Genomic DNA, 20149 nt, shown 5'->3' on the forward strand with positions numbered 1-20149 from the left:
AGAGGACACGGCATGAGAGCTCAGAGCACAGGACACAGCATGGGAGATCAGAGCAGAGGACACGGCAGGAGAGCTCAGAGCAGAGGGCACAGCAGGAGAGCTCAGAGCAGAGGAAAGGCAGGAGAGCTCAGAGCAGAGGACACAGCAGGAGAGCTCAGAGCAGAGGACACGGCAGGAGAGCTCAGAGCAGAGGACTCGGCAGGAGAGCTCCGAGCAGAGGATATGGCAGGAGAGCTCAGAGCAGAGGACACGGCAGGAGAGCTCAGAGCAGAGGATATGGCAGGAGAGCTCAGGGCAGAGGACACGGCAGGAGAGCTCAGAGCAGAGGATATGGCATGGGAATCCGGAGCAAAGGACAGGGCATGGAATCCAAGAGAAGAGCACACGGCATGGGAGCCCAGAGCAGAGGGAATGCTATGCAAACTCTTAACAAAGGGGCCCAGAGCAGAGAACATTACATGCGAGCCCAAAACACAAGAAACGGCATGGGAGTTCACAGCAGACAACATTGTGGCATGGAGCAGAGGGTGTGGCATGATGGGAGCAGGTGAGAGGCCAAAACATGAAGACTCAGAGTATGGGATATCACACTGGATGCTACAGCATCATTCAAAGCATGGTATGTTACAGTCAAGGAGAAAAAGGAGCGACAGCTACCTGGAATGGAAACGGACATCCCAGCTGCCTTCATCACAATGTTATCATGTGTAGAAAGCATTCACTGCCAGTAGTACACCTTCATAGTTCTCAAAACGTTCTGCCTCACTCACCTTTACGACCCACTCCATTCAAAACCCAATCATTGGCCTGTAAGTGAGCTGGCCTTGATGCTCTCACTACCAGATGGTGCATGTCCCTCCAGGTGAGAGCTGGGCTGCAAAGAGAAAATGTGCACCTTAGAACAATAAATCATAAAAGAATAGATCAATACAGGCAGTGATGTGTCTGGCAGCTTCTGGATGGATACAAAGGAACTCCTGCCTAAGACTGACAGCAATCGAAAGTAATGTGAAACCCAATCTACCCTTGAGGGCCTGGGCAAAATCAAATAAACGGGTAAAGGTGCCTTCAAGGGGTTTGTTTGCAATACTTAGTTATATTATTTCAGTTTATCATTCAGTGCAATGGTTTTCCATCAACCTGCTGATTAATTTCTTTTCTTATATGAATTTCATGTAACATTTAATTCTATGATATTCAGTTCTATATGAGATAAGAACCACTACTAAATCATAACAGATATATACAAAGGATATACAGATACAGGTGTATATAAAAGAGAGTTTTATCTTTCAAAATTCATAAAGGGTACTTGAAGTGTCAGGATATGATTTCATGGGCGCCTGCCTCACGAACGCCAAGAATGCACAGAAACTACATTACCCAGAAGGCCTTCTTGGAAATGACAACATTGCATATAATCACGCACAGCACATCGGAGCGCTGTACGTGATACTGGATTATTGCCCGTCTGCAGAGCGGCTGCCTGGATTCCGTTTTGTTGGCCGGACCCGAAGGTTCCTGTTATGCGTCTCACTCGGCTAGTGAGGACGCACCCTTTTCTCCGACACCGGATTTCCCTGCTCGTGGCTGCTGCGGAGTTTCTCTTTCCTGCTCTGTGTTCCCCGCTCGCGGCTGCGGCGGGGTTTCCCAGCGTTTCGCTCGGCTGAGCCAGAACGCACTGCAGGTGGCTCACAGGAGAACTTTGGTGACTCCGATCTCATGGAAGCCCGATCCTGGTAGGAAGTCCTTTGCTTGTTGTTTTGCCTGAGACAATATCTGTTCTTGGACCATAGAAAAGTTCATGGAATATTTGCTTTTTCTTTTGTTTTGACCTGGGCGTTCGAGCGAGGTGGTGGCAGCGCCTTGTGACAGCGCTGGGAAACTAAGGCGAGCAGACTGCGAGTAAAGCTCTTCTGCTCCGCTTTTCTGCAGAGCACGATCGCTGTTGGCGCTTTTAATGCTTTTTAATCCATTTTTTTTTAAAAACGCTTCCGTTTTCACTGACTCAATCGATTTAAAGAATTGTGGGGTGTTTTTTAACTGTTTGCCATTTGCACAATAATCTTACCTCATTGTTGTTTCCTGGTCCCCCTGGTCCCCGGTCCACCGCGGCTTGCATGTGCCGATTGTGTGGAGGGACAGGTTTAGGCGCCATCTTGGGTGTCCAGGACCCCTACTGGAACGGAGTTAGCGCTCCAGCTCGGGGAGGGGCTTGGCCGTCAAATGGGGATGCCTCCTAGAACGCGCAGCGGTCGCGCGCAGTGGGCGCGCCGTCTGCGCGCCGAAGGAGCGCCAAAGGAGGGCCCGTCTGTGCCCGTCCGTGCCTCGGACGGGCCCAGGGTCAGCCACTCTGCTCGGCTCCCTTCGGTGATGGCCAGTTCAGCGACGCAACAATATTCACGCTCAGATCTTCTGAGACTTGCTCCTCACGCTAAGGGTCCGCCTTGCACACGTGCAGATCCAGCCTTCTGGGCAAGTGCGCTACGTGTGGATTCTATCCCCAACCTTGCCCCCTCCCACATTCAGTCAACATCACCGCCACCACTACTAACATTAGGGCGGGACTGATTAATGCCAGATCGGCGGTTAAGCATGCGGCTGATATTTTTGAGCTATTATCGGACGGCCAACTGGAGCTGCTGTTCCTCACGGAGACCTGGATGACCTGCTCCTCCGCTCCCAGTGTGGAACTTGCGGTCCCCAGGGGGTTCAAGATAGTTAGAGTAGATCGCCCTTTGGGTAGAGGGGGTGGACTAGCAGTTGTGTTCAAGGAGGGATGGAGTTTTGAATCCGAGCCTCAGACTGTGAGTCTAGGGGGGGAGGTTCTTCACTTCTCCATTAAAACTTCCCCCCACTTTACTTTAGGTGGATCTCTGATCTACAGGCCCCCGGGCCAGGCCACCCAATTTCTGGACTCCTTAGAGGAATATATAGTGCCGCGGGCCTTAGGTTTTCCTAAGTTTCTTTTGGTCGGCGACCTAAATATTCATATGGATGTTCCCGATTCCTCTGAAGCCCGCAGGCTTGGGGAAATTCTTGAGCTTGCCCAGCTTGAACAATGGGTCACTGGTCCGACGCACGCGGGTGGTCATCTACTTGACCTGGTGTGCGCAAATTTCCCCATTCAGTCTGTAATTGTCGAAAAAACAACTTGGTCTGACCATGATTTGGTCAGGTTCAGTTGGGAGATGGTAGAGCCCAGCCCCCCACCCTTTACATGCCATTCTCAAAAAATTAACCTACCCGCGTTTAGACGGGCCTTGTCTAACACTCGCCCACAATTTAAGTTGTGTCTGGACGAGGCGGTCTGTGAGTTTAATGATTGGGTACGGCAGGCGGCGACAGCCTCTACTAAGCAAACCTTGCTGACCAGAGCCAGACGCTCTCCCTCCCAACCCTGGTTCTCCCCTGAACTGAGAGAGATGAAACTGGGGTGTAAAAAATTAGAACGGACATGGAGGAGTGTGTACAGCTCGGAGGCTAAGTCCGCCCTACGGCTCGCCCAAAAAGACTACTATGCAGCCATTAGGGTTGCTAAGGGTAGTTACTATGCAGGGCGCATTAACAAAGCCGATAACAATGGCAGAGAGATCTTTGCCATTGTTAAAAGCTTTGTGTCCCCTGTCGCTGAAGCTGTGCCCCTCCCGTCCTCTGCTCAATGGTGCGAGGAGTTGTCCACTTTTTTCATTACTAAAATAGCGAGGATTCAGCAGGGCCTTTTAGCGGCACTTTCTGCCGACTGCTCTGCAGCCGGCCTCTGTTCGCCCTTCCTCGCAACCTCTGGACAACAACTTACCACCTTCGCACAAATTGCGGAGGGCGATGTTCTCCATCTCCTCCAGTCTTTAAAATCGGGCTCTCCAGCCGACCCGTGCCCTGCCCGAGTGCTCTCGGAGGTGGCGGTAACAGTCTGCAGTGAGATCACGCAGATAGTTAACCTCTCCCTGGCTGCAGGCGCGGTTCCCCAGGTTTGGAAACAAGCCAAACTCTTGCCGCTTCTGAAGAAACCAGGACTGGATGTGTCGGTTCCTGGGAACTACCGACCCATCTCCCTTTTACCTGCACTCACGAAAATCTGTGAGAAGGTGGTTCTTCAACAAGTGGAGTGCTTTGTTGAAACATCTAATGCCCTCCACCCTGCCCAATCGGGCTTTAGGGCTGCATATAGCACAGAGACGGCCCTGGTGGAGATGACCGAGGCAATTCGGGAATGTTTAGACGGAGGTGGCAGAGCGGTCCTAATTTTATTGGACCTCTCTGCCGCTTTCGATACCGTCCCCTATGAGCTCCTCCTCGGTCGGCTGTCTGCCATTGGCATTGGGGGAGTTGTGCTGGAATGGCTGTCCTCTTTTTTATCTGATAGGACCCAGCAGGTCTGGATGCCCCCCCATGCCTCTGAGCCCAAGCCTCTGCTTACAGGGGTCCCGCAGGGGTCCACACTTAGCCCCTTACTGTTCAATGTATATATTACACCTCTGGTCTATCTAGCTGAACAGTTCGGGGCTAAGATCTTAGGGTATGCTGATGATACCCAGTTGCTGTTTACCTGGCCAGACGACAATCTGGACACATCTACAGTTCATCTGTGTCTGTCCTCGGTATTTCGCTGGTTAACACAGGCCCAGCTGAAGTGCAATGAGGACAAGTCCAAAGTGCTCTTTTATGGCTCCTTCCCCCCCTCATTTATGAGCACACTTTGGCCTTCTAATATTCCTAGCCCAAAAGAGATGGGGAGACCAGCTAAAAATCTGGGCATTTGGTTTACAGAGGATCTCAGATTCGAGCATCATATTAAAAACTTACAGGCACTTGTTTTGCCACTCTGAAAATGCTCCGTAAATTCTTCCCCTTGCTCCCTAGGGAGGCCAGGTAGTCGGTTGCCAGGGCGCTCATATTGGCTCGCCTCGACTACGCGAATGCTCTGTTCAGTGGCATCCCGGCATACCTGGTCAAACGCCTCCAAATTATTCAGAATGCGGCAGTACGTCTACTATTTAACATCCCCAGATGGAAGAGCGTTCGCGTTGAGCTGCGCTCGCTTCACTGGCTTCCTGTAGCACAACGCATTTTGTTTAAATCCTTGGTGTTGGCGTTTCGTGCAATTCATGACCAAGGCCCCTTGTACCTGAGAAAGAGATTCACAAAGTACACCCCGGCACGTACCCTGAGATCTGCCACTTTGTGTAAACTGTCCCTTCCCCGTTTTAAACGTGCCAGACTTGGTGGTCAGTCGCTATCTGTGGTGGTGGCTCGGGCCTGGAATGCACTCCCTTTCCATCTGCGCTCCACGCCGACAGTGGCTGCTTTCAAAAAACATCTGAAAACTCACTTATTCAAGAGTGCAGTCTAGAAGGGTCCCTCGTTGCTTTGTTCCTGCCTTTTTGTTTCCTTCCCGCGCCAGGATACTCCCCAGTAACAGAGCGCGTTACAAAATGGTTTATACTATACTATACTACTATACTATACTATTTAGTCAAAGTGTGAGGAAGTCAGGAGGTGGACCCCTGTTGAGCATCGTCCTGATCCTGAGCAGAATGTGACATGAAGTTCAAACACGCAATGTAACAAGAGGATATCATAAACACTTACTTGGTTCTACAATGTGGCAATAGTATACACTTTTTCTCTTATAAATTATTTTCAGAAAAAAGTTTTAAAGTTGACGTTTCGGTCTCTTACGCAATCGTCCATGAGACCATCTTCAGGTCTATTGTGTATAGTATAGATGACCCCTGAAATTTGTTTCAACCTCAAAACGGTATATTTGTAATTGTCAGTTTCTTTTTTTTATTATTATTTTTTTATTATACCATTGCACAATTCACACAATTCATTATATATTCTACAACCATACATTGTATTCATTTATCATATTACATCATACAAAAAAAGGAAAACAATTAGAAATTCATTAAAACACCATATCAGCATCTACACTGTTATTTCGATTGCCATTACTTGCCCTGGTCCAATCTCACAAATCCAGACCTTCTTTCCATCTTATAATAGGGTCCCATATCCTTAATCCCAATCTCCTCCCTTTCTTACCTTTCCGGGCATATATATTCTTTTCCAAATTATAGGTTGATAAAAGATTAGATAGCCAGACTTGCATTCCAGGGGGATTTTTATCTAACCAAGCCCTGGCTATGCAGAGCCTAAAGACTGCCATTGCGACAAAGATGAACTCCCTCTGAATAACACTAGTGTCTGTGACTATCCCAAGCAGTATTTCTGGGGGTTTTAAAGTAATCTGAATATTTAGAGTACCATCCAGAAACTTCTCTATATCCTTTATCGTTGTCTGTATTTGTGGGCATACAGCAAATAAATGTATTAAGTCTGCGTCAAGGGAGCTACATCTTGGGCATGTGATACCTGAGGTGCCTCCCCATTTTGCTATTTTTGCAGGGGTAAAGTAAAGCGAATAAAGAGTTTTATACTGCTGTGATTGAAGCGGTGCTGAACACAGGAGAGTTCGCCCTAAGTCTAGTGACTCCTTAAACCAACAGAGCTCCCCTTCCAACTTGTCTGCCCACTTTTTACTATATTTATCCATATCATCTGGTTTCCCTGCTAACAAATTTGCATAAAAGCACCGTATTGAACAATCCCCCCCCAGTCTTATTTTCTCGAGAATTTCTATTTTAGCAAAGCCTATACTTCCACCCCGCCTATTCCCCAGAAAACTTCTTAGCTGAAAAAATTTAAAAGGTCCCTTCTGTCTAACCCAAATTTAGTCATTAACTCTGTAAATTGAAACATCCCCTCCATATTCCTCACATCCCCAAGCTGTACTATCCCCTTCTCCACCCAGCCCGCCATTATACTGTCGCCAAAGATCTGCACTGAAAGGGAGACATTTTTATACAACCTCGTGTACCAATTGTATCGACCCAGACCCATTTTTTTCATCACTGCATTCCAAATCTTAATAGCAGCTTGGACCGTCTTGAACCTCGTCCTTTTGAAATAAGCGAAATCAATACATTTGAGGAAAGAGTTCTCTACCTCCGGTCCCAACACAATGGAGTATATCCTAGATGAATCATTCGTTGTTCTATCATCTATACCCCCTCCTCCTAACAGTCCCCGCATATACTGGAGTGTAGATGCCCAATAGTATAGTCTGAAATCAGGCACTCCCCACCCTCCTTTTTCCCTAGGCAAAGACATAAAGCGATATCCCCTACGGGTCTTACCATGGGCCCAAATAAATCTGTTCAGAATTCTTTCCAAATCATTAAACCATTTCAGCTCAAAAAATAATGGTATTGTCCTAAAAAAATACAGAAATTTCGGCAATATTAACATTTTAATAACATTAGTGCAACCTACTAATGATAGATGCAAATTATTCATTCGGTCTAAATCGGACTTGACTTTTGTCAGGAGTGGCGTAATGTTATTCTGCACTAACATGTCTAAATCAGCTGTAATTGCAACCCCGAGATATACCGCAGAGTCCACCACTCTTTGATCATTAAACACCATATGTTGATTACAGACTATTTGGGTTTTGAGGGTATTCAAACTGTACCCAGATAGCTGCCCAAATCTTTGTGCCCCGGCCTCAATTTCCGCTATAGCCATACTCGGATTCGGAGTCATAATAGCGATATCGTCCGCATAGGCGAGTGTCTTAATTTCACATCCATTCAGCCTCACTGAAGGGATCCTTACATTACTTTCAATTTTCCTTATCAAGGGGTCTAGGTAAAGGGCAAATAATAATGGCGATGACGGACAGCCCTGTCTAGTCCCTCTCCCAATCCTAACTGCCGACGATTTTCCTCTGTTTACTCTAATCCTTGCTGTTGGATTTTTATATAGTGTCTGTATTGCAGTTACAAAACTATCTCCAAATCCATTCCATTTTAATATTTGCCATGGGTATTCCCAGGAGACTCTATCAAACGCCTTTTCGGCATCTAAAAATAATGCAGCGATAGAGTCCCCCAGGGCATTTGCTGCATCAAACGTTGTAATAACTTGTCTGACATGTTGTGTCGTGCCTTTTCCGGGAATAAAGCCATGCTGAGTATGGCTTACCAATCCCTCAATTACTCCCGCCAGTCTTGTTGCTACAATCTTAGAGTATATCTTCGTGTCCGCATTCATTAATGTAATAGGCCTGTATGAGCCTGGGAGTGTCGAATTTTTCCCTTTTTTAAAAATAACAATGATGTCTGCTTCCCCCCATGATTCCGGTACTTTATCTCCTTTCTGTGCCTCCCTCATGACATTGAACATTTCCATTCCCACTGTTTGATAAAATACCTTATAAAACTCCACCGGTATCTGATCCGGTCCGGCAGCTTTACCTGCTGGAAGCGTGCTCAATGCCATGATAAATTCCTCTAGAGTAAAAGGGGAGTCCAATCTATCTTTCTCCTCTTCCGTCACGCCTGGCGAAGTACCATCCCTTAAGTAGCTTTCCATCTCCCCCACCGTCCCCGTACTATCCCTAGTATATAATGTTTCATAAAACTGCCTGAATACATCTCTCACTCTATTTACTTCAGTAACCTGAATTCCATTTTCATTCACAATCTCAACAATATCCGATGCAGCTAGTCTCTGTCTGGCGCGTACTGCCAATAAATGGCCTACCTTCTCACTTAACTCATAGGCAGTTTCTCTCTTAGTCAGATAGTTCTCTGCCGCTTTTTTGGAAATACTTTCTGTCACCTCCACCCTAAGTGCCACAATTTTTAATAGATATTCTTCTATTGGTGCCCTATTTCTTAAAGCCTTCGCCAACTCCTCCTCCACCCTCATCAAGTTTTGTATGACTTCACCAATTTTAAGTCTTGCCTTTTTCTGAGCTGAGAATACATAGCTCATTGTTTCTCCTCGTACTCCTGCCTTAAAAGCATCCCAAACTACTCCCACAGGCGCTGTATCTCTATTAATTTCCCGATAGGATCTGATCCATCCAGCCATGTATCGCCTATAGCCTTCATCCTTCAACAGGGCTCTATCAAATGTCCACTGCCTTTCTTTCATTTGCCCCTGACACAGTTTAAGCGTTAAAATCAGCGGACTATGGTCTGAAACAATTCGTGGCTGTTTATCTATCTGTGCCCCTGCTATCAAAGAAGTTGAAATCATAAAATAATCCAGCCTAACAAGTACTTTATGTGGGGCTGAATAAAATGTGCTACCATCGATGCCTGGATTGATTTTAATCCAAGGGTCAACTAAAGAATTATTTGCTACCATTTCTGAAAGTGCCCTGTGGGTTCTCTTTTTCCTCCCCATATATATACCTCCAATTTGTCCAAATGAACTAGTAGGGTCGTGAATGTTAAGGTCTCCGCAGCATACAATTGGCTCAGGCCATAATGCCAACTCTGTATCTAAGAATTGAAAAGTGTCCGGATCATCCTCCGTCGAGCCATACACAGAAACTATGGTGCATATTTCTCCTTTAAATTTTATTTCTAGAATTACCCACCTTCCCCACTTATCCTCTAATTTCCTAATCACTTCTACATCAGTGGGTCTTCCTAATACCGCTACTCCTCTGTGTTTCGTCTCTTGCAAAGTATTTGCCAGTACCGAAAATCCTAGATGATTCATTAAATAGCTCTTGGAAGCTTCGACATGCGTTTCCTGGAGGCAGACCAAGTCTAGCTTCAGTGTCCTAAGCAATGCTGTCACTTTTAATCTTTTCCCCAAATCATTCAGCCCGCAGATATTAATAGTAGCTATCCTACAGGTCATTTAACTGAATCATTAGTTTTACCCGACTCAGCATACCGTTCAAAATCAAACATTTTGTTCTCAGAATAAACCTGCGTCATTACTTTGATTAATGAATACAGATAACAGTTCATTCTTTGTACTCTGAATTGTGTTTCCTTGTGCTGATTCTTACATTTTTCCACCCCTTTTTTTACATTTTTTTTAGCCCTCCCTACAACCCCCTCTACCCCTGCTCCCACCCCCCCTCCCTTCTGGTTACCACCCCCCTCCCCCCCTTTACAGGCAAATAGGTCCAAAGGACCTATGTGCAGCCGCAGTAGCCTGTGGATATCGCTCCTCCCCCTCCCCTATACCCAACACCCCGAATATTATATACACCTCTATGTCACTTCACTCTTTACTGACACTGTCCTTTACATTTTAACCAACCCTCCAAACAGCTGAGTATCAAAGTCTAGCATATCCAGGTTCATCATCTTTAACTATTCAACCCCCTTTCTGTGACTTAATCTCCTCTAGGTATTGCTGGGCCTTTATCTCGGATAGAAATATGTTTATTCTACCCCTTGTAACCACTTTCAATCTTGCTGGAAATAAGAGAAAGGCCTCAGAGCCCAAAGACTGAAAGGGTTTGATAAGCTGCCTCAGTCTCCATCTTCTCTCCACCGTTGTGTGGCAGAAATCTGGCCTGGCGAAAAAAGTAACCCCATCAAAAGTTCTCTTCTTATCCGGCCTAGCCTTGTCCATTATCTCCTCCCTGAGTAGGTAATTTCCGACATAAATCAAGATGGCTCTGGGCAGAGCCTGCTGAGTTGCCTGACTCTTTCCCCCATGGTTTTTCCTGATAGTAAAAGGAAACCTGTGTGCTCGTTGTATCTCTCTTTCCCACTCCCATTGTGATTCAGGAAAAGCACCTCTCAACAAGTTAACCACAAAGCACATAATGTCGTCTCCCTCTTTCCCTTCCTCTACTCCCAAAATGCGTACGTTGTTCCGTCTCTGGCGGTTCTCAAAGTCCTCCAGCTTCCATTGTAAATCAGTTGACAACTTTTCCTGCTCCATTTTAAAGTCCTGCCACCCCGCAACATCATCCTCCAGTTTTCCAGTCCGAGTCTCCACCTCAGTCACTCTTTCGCTGAGGCCTTCATATAGTTTGTTAACTTTTCTAAGGGTATTTTGAATTTTCTTTGTGGCTTGTCTAGCCCTACGGCTTTCTGACCTTGCTTCCCCTTGCATCTGCTTAAGAGTAGAACATATCATGTCAAAGGGGGCCATGTACTGCGCTGGTATGGGGGTATTGCCTAAGGCTTGTGGGTTACTTTCTTCTGTATAAGTCTGGGATGTTGCCGAGTAATCCCAGTCTAGCTTCTTTCCCCCCATTACTGGTGAATCCAACACTCCGCCATATCTTTTACCCTTTGACTTTCTACTCCTCTGCGTGGTATCTTTTACAGATGAACTTGAGTCAGAACTCGAATCTTCATCTGATTCTTCTGTAACCTCACCACTTGATTGGGTCGTATCAGCATCCTCATTCACTGAAAAGAAGCACTCTCCCTCCAGTGAAGCTCCCTCTCTTTTCTCCAGTTCAGTGTTTTTGTTTCCTGCACCTGATTTTGTACTTTTTCCAGCTCCTGATAGAGAATTAGCCCCATTGTTACTCTGTTTCATCTCTTTATCATTAAATTCTGCTTCCAGCTGAATTAATGCTTCCAGCATGTCTGAATTTTCTACTGCGCTAGGCTTATGTGAGCCCTCCTCTATAGTTATTGTCAATGGAGTGTCATCATTACTAGCCCCTTTGAGCAATTTTTGCCCACTGACACATGAAGCTGAAGGTTGAATTACCTTCAGTGCTGCAGCTCCCGTTTCCTCTCCGCCTTCACTCCCACTGCCGATGCTTGCTGCTGCCAGGTCTCTAGGTTACCTAGCAACCGCTGTATTCGCGCTGGAAGCGCCGGTCTCTGTTGCTGACTCAGCCGCTGCGTCCTCGAGGGCGTCTCTGCTAGCGTCTCTGCTAGCGCTGATCTCCGTGTCTGTCTGCGAGCCTCTCCTCGAGGTAAACGCTTCCACCAAGGTAGGCTGCCTCAGTGTCGCGTCTTTCCCTCTGCTCAAGCCTTGTTTTGCCAGTGATGTACTATCTTCATTTTGAAGCCGATCTTTCTTTACCGCAGGCATTGTTACATCGCGTTTCACCCGCGCCTCTGCTGTCCCGGCTTTCTCCGCTTTCTTCCCCTTCTGTGTCATGGGGATTATCTTCCTTATGGCGCCTGGCCCTCGGTGATGCTGCGAACCTAGGGTTAGATCGCTGCCGGTTCCCTTCACGGAGCCTTGGGAGTCTTTACCGTCCTGTGCTTTTGCTGTAGCATCTTGCTTCATCTTCGCCTTCTCCTTTTCTTTGTCTTTAAGCAGGCGTGTAGACATCTTTGCTAGCTGATCACGGAGCACTATTCTCAGCGCCCGTGCTTTTTGAAAAAATCGACTGAATTGTTCTTTGAAACCAGAATTCTTAGGACGGAATCTGTTCAGTCCTCTCTGTATCCAGTTGTTCAAATCCATAGGGGTGTATAACTAGTCCTTACTCGCCAACCATCTGGGTGTTTCGGGGGGAGGGTGTCTGGAGCGACCTCTCACCACAACCTCACGGCGGCCATCTTGCCAGATCATCTGTAATTGTCAGTTTCAGTGTATATAGGCAGAACTGATCATTATTCGATGCCTGTTATCTAAGATGTTCGAGTAATCGCCACAGCACTAGTGGAATTATCGAGAGACTTGTGCCTCTTTAGCTGGAGTCTCTCAGTTTGCTTCTTCAAAGTGAATTTCCATTTATGAATTAATCTGTTATTTAATATCTCACGCGTAGGATAGCAGATCGGACGAGAGACTGCCAATTCTACGTGTGAGATGTTAAATAACAGATTAACAGCAGCAGCTGGAATTACTCAGCCTAAGGAATATTATCAAACGTAGTTGGGGTGATCCCTATCTTCAATTGAATGCTTTAACTTGGGTGTTGGGGAGAACCTGCTAAGGGCTAAAAGAGTAAATGCAGATTTAGGGATGGAACATGTCTAAGCTTGACTTGCTTTACAATATTGTAGAATCTAAATCAACCCTCTGCCTTACCTAGGCTGTGTGACAGTCCCTGGTCGGAAGAATCGAGACAAGACTTTGATTTCTGCCCTACTGGGCACCCTCCAACTTCTTGACACTCCTGTTGCACTTGAGTGAAACTTCAATCTTGCGACAAGACATGTTAAGGTAGAAATACACTGGCCGCCTGGTCTAAGGAGAGAGGGGACGGAGCCAGACCCCTGACTGTGCTGAGCTACAAGTGTACTGGTGACTGGTATCATGCAACAGAATCAACTAATGGAAACAATTACGTTTCGGTATCATTGTAGCCAACAGGTCAAACCTGTCCCATAAATATATGCAGATTCTTCTCCATTATTATTATAACATGCATTAGTCCACCATTTTCTGCATCATCAATGATAACTAAAGAGCAAAATCCCTTAATGATTATCAATATAACGGCTGAGCGTTCAAAGGCAAGACATTTCAATCAGCTACTGAAAGCGTAATCTCAAGTTCTTTGTTGCTGTTTAACAAGTTTATCTTTTGGAAAAGTAGTGCGGGCGCAACAAATCCAAAGACTCTTATGTGACAAGCAGGAAGACCATAGAAAGAACAAACAGTACCTTACATAGAGATGCAGGTCAATACTCTTCCGTAGGTTCAAAACAGACTCCTAAAAAGCATTCCATATATGCCATCCGATTTACAGAAGAATCTAAGAGAATAAAAAGTTCCAGACACTCTACTTCACTGACCGGTCAATTTTAGAATTCAATGTTTTATAATCTCTCCTGAAAAGACGTCACATTTCAATCTGTGGAGAACTTACCCTAACAAGGCAATCTGACACACTGGAACTGTCTTATGGAAAGAACAATGTTACCCTGTAAACATCTGTAAAGTGAAAAGCTGTAGATTTACATGCTATGCTTACTTCTGCCATCCAGTGTTGGGTCTGAAAGTTTGCAACTTTCTTTTGTTCAAAGAACTTAGTTGCAACATCTTTTGTGTCTCCACCGATAGTCCACAATGCACGAGGACACATGCTCCACCTCAGGTTGCTGTCCGCTCAGCAGGTGAGTGGTGTAAATGGAATGCAGTGTCAAAAACTAGGATAGTCTGTATTGTGCACTAGACGGTAAAAATAGCAGAAAGTGATTAGATGTCTGTGATCACCGCCCGCTTCCAGCATAGAGGGATGGCATATGCAAATCTACAGTACGACATGCTAAAAACAGATGCTTACACGTTAAGTAACATTTTACATTTTGAAATCGAAAAGGAAAAAACAGCGAACGAGGATCCCTTGAAGGAGAATCCCTAGCTAGAGAAGAACTTCAAATAGAACCTCATGAGATTCTGAGTGACGAGAAAGGTGTAGTTCCTACAAATCTATATAGGATCTGCGCGTTTAGACAACATAAAAAGAGATTGGTGTCCAGACTGATTCCAGACACCCCCAAAGGATAAGTTAGTCCATAGACCAGCTAGCTCACAGTACCACTATAAGCCCCACAACCTTACCAAGGAGTGAATAGTTTCTGGCAACTATCAAACAAGATAACCCTGACCCCTCGGGATTGCGGAATCAGTGCAGTACTTTTCTATCAGTCACTCGTGCTTACTCGGTCCCAGACAGATATACAGAATAAACGGCTGGGACTTTTTTTCAATAAGCATTTATTGAACCAGCATCATTCTAGTATAAAATATGTGTGCTGCAACAACCATAGACAGAAACACATGTATGCACAAACAGAGTAAATAAAAGGTAGAATTCTACCATGGCGCTAAAACAATGAATATATGCAGGCATATAGATACATGGCAGTAATCCTACGATGTAGATCCTAACTAGATGTACCTAAGTGTACCTAGCATGTAGGTAGGAGTAAAGCCAAGAATACACCTAGGAAACAGCCAAGCCCATCACCTGAAGTGAGAGACTGTGGGGCCACGTCTTGGTCTCAAGTTGGACACCCCGTGAGGGATGTCATACCACTGCATGCTGGAGTGTTTGTGTGCCTGGACATCAGCGTCTCGTTTCAGCATGGAAGCTTCTCCTCTAGTTTGCCCAGCAGAGATGTGGTACTTATATACCCGAAAGGTACCCTCAGGGGTTCTACCTAGATGTGCCATGGTACTAAAGGCTTGTCTGCCAAGGATGACGATAGTGGTGACTCTTGTAGAGAGTTATTATGCAGAAGATGGTAATCCTGCTGTGATACTAAGAAACCTCGGGGCATATAATCAAGGCGGCGATAATTTTATCGCAATATTAGCACGGTCACGCTACCGCGTGAATCCTTGCTTTAGCGCCCTTTCCTTTAACGCCCACCTTTGCATCTCTAATGAGATGCAAAGTGGGCGTTCCAGCTCAAAATAACTGGAGAAATTATCAATGGGCACACTAACAAGCAGAGCGATAAGAAAAGTAGCCCTAACATTGGTTATCGCTACTTTACTCACGCCTGCTTTTCCTTTGACTAAACAATGTCAGTCAATGGGTGGTGGTTTATAGGGCTGAGACCACCCAGCCTTATCAACAAGGATATTGCCGTTCTCCATGGAACATCGCTGGAAAACCAGCGATGTTACAGACATGTCGTATCCCTCTAGGAGGGTGGAATGCTACCCCCGTCGCCAGAATTGGCGAGGGGGTAGTATTCCAAATCGTATGACACCTTACTCGACATGTTTTAATACTGCTATGCCAAAGTTAGCAATAACCGCGAGTATTATAATGCACTTAAAGAGTATATGGTATAGCCTTTTCATGGAAACAGCTAAAGGACTTGGTTCCGAAAGCTGCAGACAGGCTCAGCTCATGCTAGAGCACCATCTCACATAATTCCAAGCACTCTGCCTTCAGGATTGATAAGGCCTGCCATAGGAGTGACTTATAGGAATATATGTGTCCATTTTGGGTTAGATATAGGTATACTATATCTACAGCAAAGGGTGATTACACCACCTTGCCCCAGCTGTGTTACCAGCCAGTTGTGTCTGTTTTAGATGGCCAGCCAGGGGTGGCATAATACATGCTTCAGCCCCTGGTAGACCTTGGGTGCACTTATGCCCTGGGTACCTATGGTACACTGTACAAGGACTTATAAGAGTGACCCAATACCAATTGGTAAATGCACCTAAAGTACATGTGTGTCAATTTAGAGAGAGAACAGCTAGGCTGTGGGTCTGATTAGCAGGCCCACAGCCAGGGAAAGTCGTAAACTAGTGAAGCAAAAAGCAAAAATCTGGAGTGACCATAGGATTGCAGACCCTACTCTCCTACAAGGATGGTATTGTGACTTGCCTTGGTTGTAAGAATATGAGGATCTATTTTGATAATTGCTTCTGTATGAGGATTGTCCTCTGCCTCTGTTCCCTCAAAAGGACTGGTTTCGAAATTGTACATGCCCAGTGCTCTCGCTGTGTCCGTGTCCTTTTTTATTGTTTGTAGCGCTTCATCGATCTTGGCTCCAAACAGGTGTTGTCCATCGTATGGCATGTTCAGGACTTTAGATTGTACCGAATGAGGTAGCCTTGAGCCATCCCTGCCTTCGCAATACAGCTGCCCCTGTTAGCTGTCTGAATCCAGTCATTGCTACATCCAGCGCACAGTCGATCAATTCAGAGGCCGAAGTTTGACCCTCTAGAAGTAGAGACTGAACTTCTTCTTTTGTGGCGTCTGGCAGTTCAGATAAATACGGAGCAATGTCTGCCCACAACTGCCTATTATTCCTTCCTAGAAGCGCAATAGAATTTGCCGCCTTTCCTGTCATATCCGATGTGGTTGAAAAACGCTTTCCGATATTGTCCAGCTTCCTGCCCTCCTTGTCTGGTGGAGCTGTTAACGGAGAGGAGGGATTTATGGAATTTTTCTGCGCTGCCTGTGTAACCAGAGTCTGGCTTGGGGTGTCCTGTAAGGCAGGCTGGTGCCGATGCTGGGGCCTTGTATTTTTTGTCCAGTCTTGGAACCACTGCTGAAACTGAGGCTGGAGTCTGCATCAACTGCCGACCCTGTGTAGGAAGGTAGATACGTGACTATGGTTACCCCCAACCTTTTTCCTGGTGTTTTGCTGGTTTTCTGACTTAGTTGACCTGGGGCCCTGCTATTCAGGACCCCAGGCCCATTGCTCTCTCTGTAAAATGGATTCCATGTACCCTAGGTACATATCTAATTGGTACTGGGCCACCTTATCAGACCCTGTAACTCAGGGCATAGGTGTACCCAGGGCCTACCAGGGGCTGCAGCATGTATTATGCCACCCCTGGATGGCCACCAAAATCTGACACAACTGGCTGCACGACAGCTGGGGCAAGGTGGTGTAATCACCCTTTGCTTTAGATATAGTATACCTATATCTAACCCTAAAATGGACACACAGATTCCTATCAGTCACTCCTATGGCAGGCCTTAACAATCCTGAAGGCAGAGTGCTTGGAATCGTGTGAGATGGTGCTCTGGCATGAGCTGAGCCTATCTGCAGCTTGCGGAACTAAGTCCAAATAGCTGTTCCATGATAACGCATACCATATACTCTTAAGTGCATTATAATCCTCGCGGTTATATGCTAACTCTGGTATTGCTTTATCAAAACATGTCGAGTAAGGTGTCATACGAATTGGAATACTAACCCCTCGCCAATTCTGGCGACGGGGTTAGCATTCCACCCTTCTAGAGGGACACGACATGGTAGTAACTGTGAACCCCGGTTAAAGTTAACTGAAGCCTCAGCTCCACAAAATGGATGCTGCCACCACAGACACGAGTCTGACCCCCTGCAGCTGGGAGTCCTTCCAGTGAGGAGTGCTTGGACAAAGGGTTTCCTGTCAGGGGCGGTGCTAGCACCATCCCAGACAGGGTTTTGTGTGTCCTGGGTAGGCAGGGCTTTACAGGAAGGTGACTGCAAGTGGCACCCCGGTGCTCACTGTGCATAGGCCGGCTAGAACCAGTTCCAGGGGCACACAGCCCCTGAGCTGGGGACAGCCCGACATGGGAGAGGGGTGTAACCACCCCCCTTCCTGGTCCCACCCTTAGGGCAGGACCTAGCCGCGTACCCACCCCTTTCTTCAGAATAAAGGCAGGAGCGGGGACCCTTCCAAATTAGATCATCTTTGGAATCAAGACACGACTTTCTACGAAAGGACATCAAGATTTCTTCTTCAAGATTCTCCCTTGTGACTAAGGAGTAGTCACCCTGCATCCGCAGGCACCATCTTAAGAACACTGCGGTCTGCTGCAAGTCCTTCCTCCGGAATCCGACTGCCCAGCTCGACGAGAACCGGCTTCCCTGGCACCTCTGACCTCTACCCATCTCTACAGCAAAGCTGAGAACCGTGGGTGCGACGAGACCTCGAGGGACCGGCCATCTTCAAGACTGCACGACTTCTTTCCAGCACGACCGCCGAGGGATCCTCTGGTGAGTGCTTTGGGGTCCGAGAAGCCCCGACCCTGAGCAGCTCCAGCACCGAAGTTCAGCCTCCCAGCATCTCCACGATCTGCGTGGGGCCCTTCTGCTCTTTGCTGCTCACCGCGTTGTTTGGCTACTAGCCCGTTGGCTTGTGGCCTCCTGAACGACGCCCGACGACATCACGACTGCTGGTCTGGTTGCTCCAGACTGGCCCTTGCTCCCTTCCAAGAGAGGAGCACCCCGGACCCTCCTGGTCCACCCCAGACGCCATTTTGAGTCCACCGCGTGGGCTTGAATTTGCCAAGGCTTTGTTGCCTAATCCAGGGTCCAGCGACGCCGACAGCTTCATCCATCGTGGGACAGCTCGCTCCTCCATCCTGGTCGCCGACAACGCCTCCTGGTCCGTGAGATCTGCAGAGCACAGCGTCGCACACTCACCTAGTCGAGGTGACTACCATCCGGTGCCCTCCTGGTGCCACCTGACTACTGGCTAGTAGTCACGAACTTGGTCCCCTCTGCTTTCAGGTGTCTTCCATCTTCCCGATCCAGGCTTGGATCACTCCGAACTCTCTTCACTGGTCGCCTGCCAGCATCTTTTCTTCAGGCTCCTGGTTCGTCAACGAGGCTTCCCGACGTCTTTTGAGACCTATGCAGCTGCAGCCCCTGGGCTAGGTAACTTCGGCATTTCGGTGCCCCAGCATAGCCTCACTATCCAAGGGTCAGGATCAACTTTCGTTTTCTCCCTACCAGGTCGGGTTCGCCCGAGAACACTAACTTTGTCTTTACTAGCTACCATAGACTTTGTCCCGCTTCCCGCGTGAGAGTGCACACTCTGCACCCGAGTCCCCTAGGCCTCCTAGAAGTAATCTAAAGATTCTATAGTCAAGTCCTAGCGATTCCAAAGCCTATTAGTACTGTACTTACCTGCTAGTAATCTCGCATTCCACTTTTAGTGTATATGGTTTTTCGTGCCCCTCGGGCATTTGTGTAAATTGTGCTAACTTAAGTATTTTCGTAAGGGTTTGGTGTTGTGCTTAGTACCCTGTCCTCATAAAGAGTACAGGGCTGTTGTGAATTAAATAAATAACTGTTTATTTTCATAACACTTGTGTGGTGTCCTTTCACTTGGTGTTCAAGGGGTATATGTGATGGTATAACAGCTGGCTTAACACGCCTCAAGAGTCTTTAGCCTTAGACTGCTCGTATCCACGCTACTAGGATAGCTGGTCCATAAGGTTGACTTACAACCAATCATCAATAAGGGTTGTCTGGACTGATACATAGTGATCACTAGAATAGTGAGCACTGCATATCAGGCCAACTTCTCACATTGGTGAGCAGCGGTTGGGATTTGAGCTTGCTGTTGTTTTACCACACATATCCTAAGAATATCTTGTGAAAGATCACATAAGTACTCAAGGTACATATAACTTAGCTTAGAATACTCTGAGTTCTACTGAACCAGCTGTTGTAGCTCCTAAAGGCTTAGCACACCTTGGCTGCAACTCTCAGCAAGGGATCAGTAGGCAAACATATAGTGTAGGTAGGTGCATCACTTACACCACACTAGAAAAGCATGTCTAACCTCGGAGAGTCTTCAGAGACACCTCTTGTGGTTGAGGACCCTCCACAGGCCTCTTCCAGATATGCAGCCCTTAGTTTCCATGAGATGAGACAGGTGTGTACCTCAAGGAAGCTAAAACAGGGGTCTAACCCTACAATCCCATTTCTGATTGGTCTCTTAGAGACTTATGATGCCAGAAAAGCTGAGAAACTTAGCTCTTCTCATCCAGAAGGGGACATGCCCGCCCTAGAGGGAACCCTAGGTGACCCTGATCTCATCCATCTCTCAGGAGAGGAGGATGAGGATCAAGAGGTATCTGGGGATGAGGCAGACAAAGGTCCAGGTGTAGTTAGCCAGCTAACTAGGGACAACT

The 20149-nt window shown here is 46.8% G+C and overlaps 1 protein-coding gene across 1 annotated transcript in view; it reads right to left on the minus strand.

The window, feature by feature from the left end:
• Positions 1-20149, minus strand: part of PCSK4 (proprotein convertase subtilisin/kexin type 4) — a 999360-nt gene that overhangs the window by 226080 nt on the left and 753131 nt on the right. Inside the window, exon 10 of the mRNA XM_086946304.1 lies at positions 771-874. Within this exon, the coding sequence (XP_086802430.1) occupies positions 771-874 (104 nt within the window). The remainder of the gene's footprint in view (positions 1-770; positions 875-20149) is intronic.

The sequence above is a fragment of the Lissotriton vulgaris genome, chromosome 12, assembly GCF_964263255.1.
Source record: "Lissotriton vulgaris chromosome 12, aLisVul1.2, whole genome shotgun sequence".
Taxonomy (NCBI): domain Eukaryota; kingdom Metazoa; phylum Chordata; class Amphibia; order Caudata; family Salamandridae; genus Lissotriton; species Lissotriton vulgaris.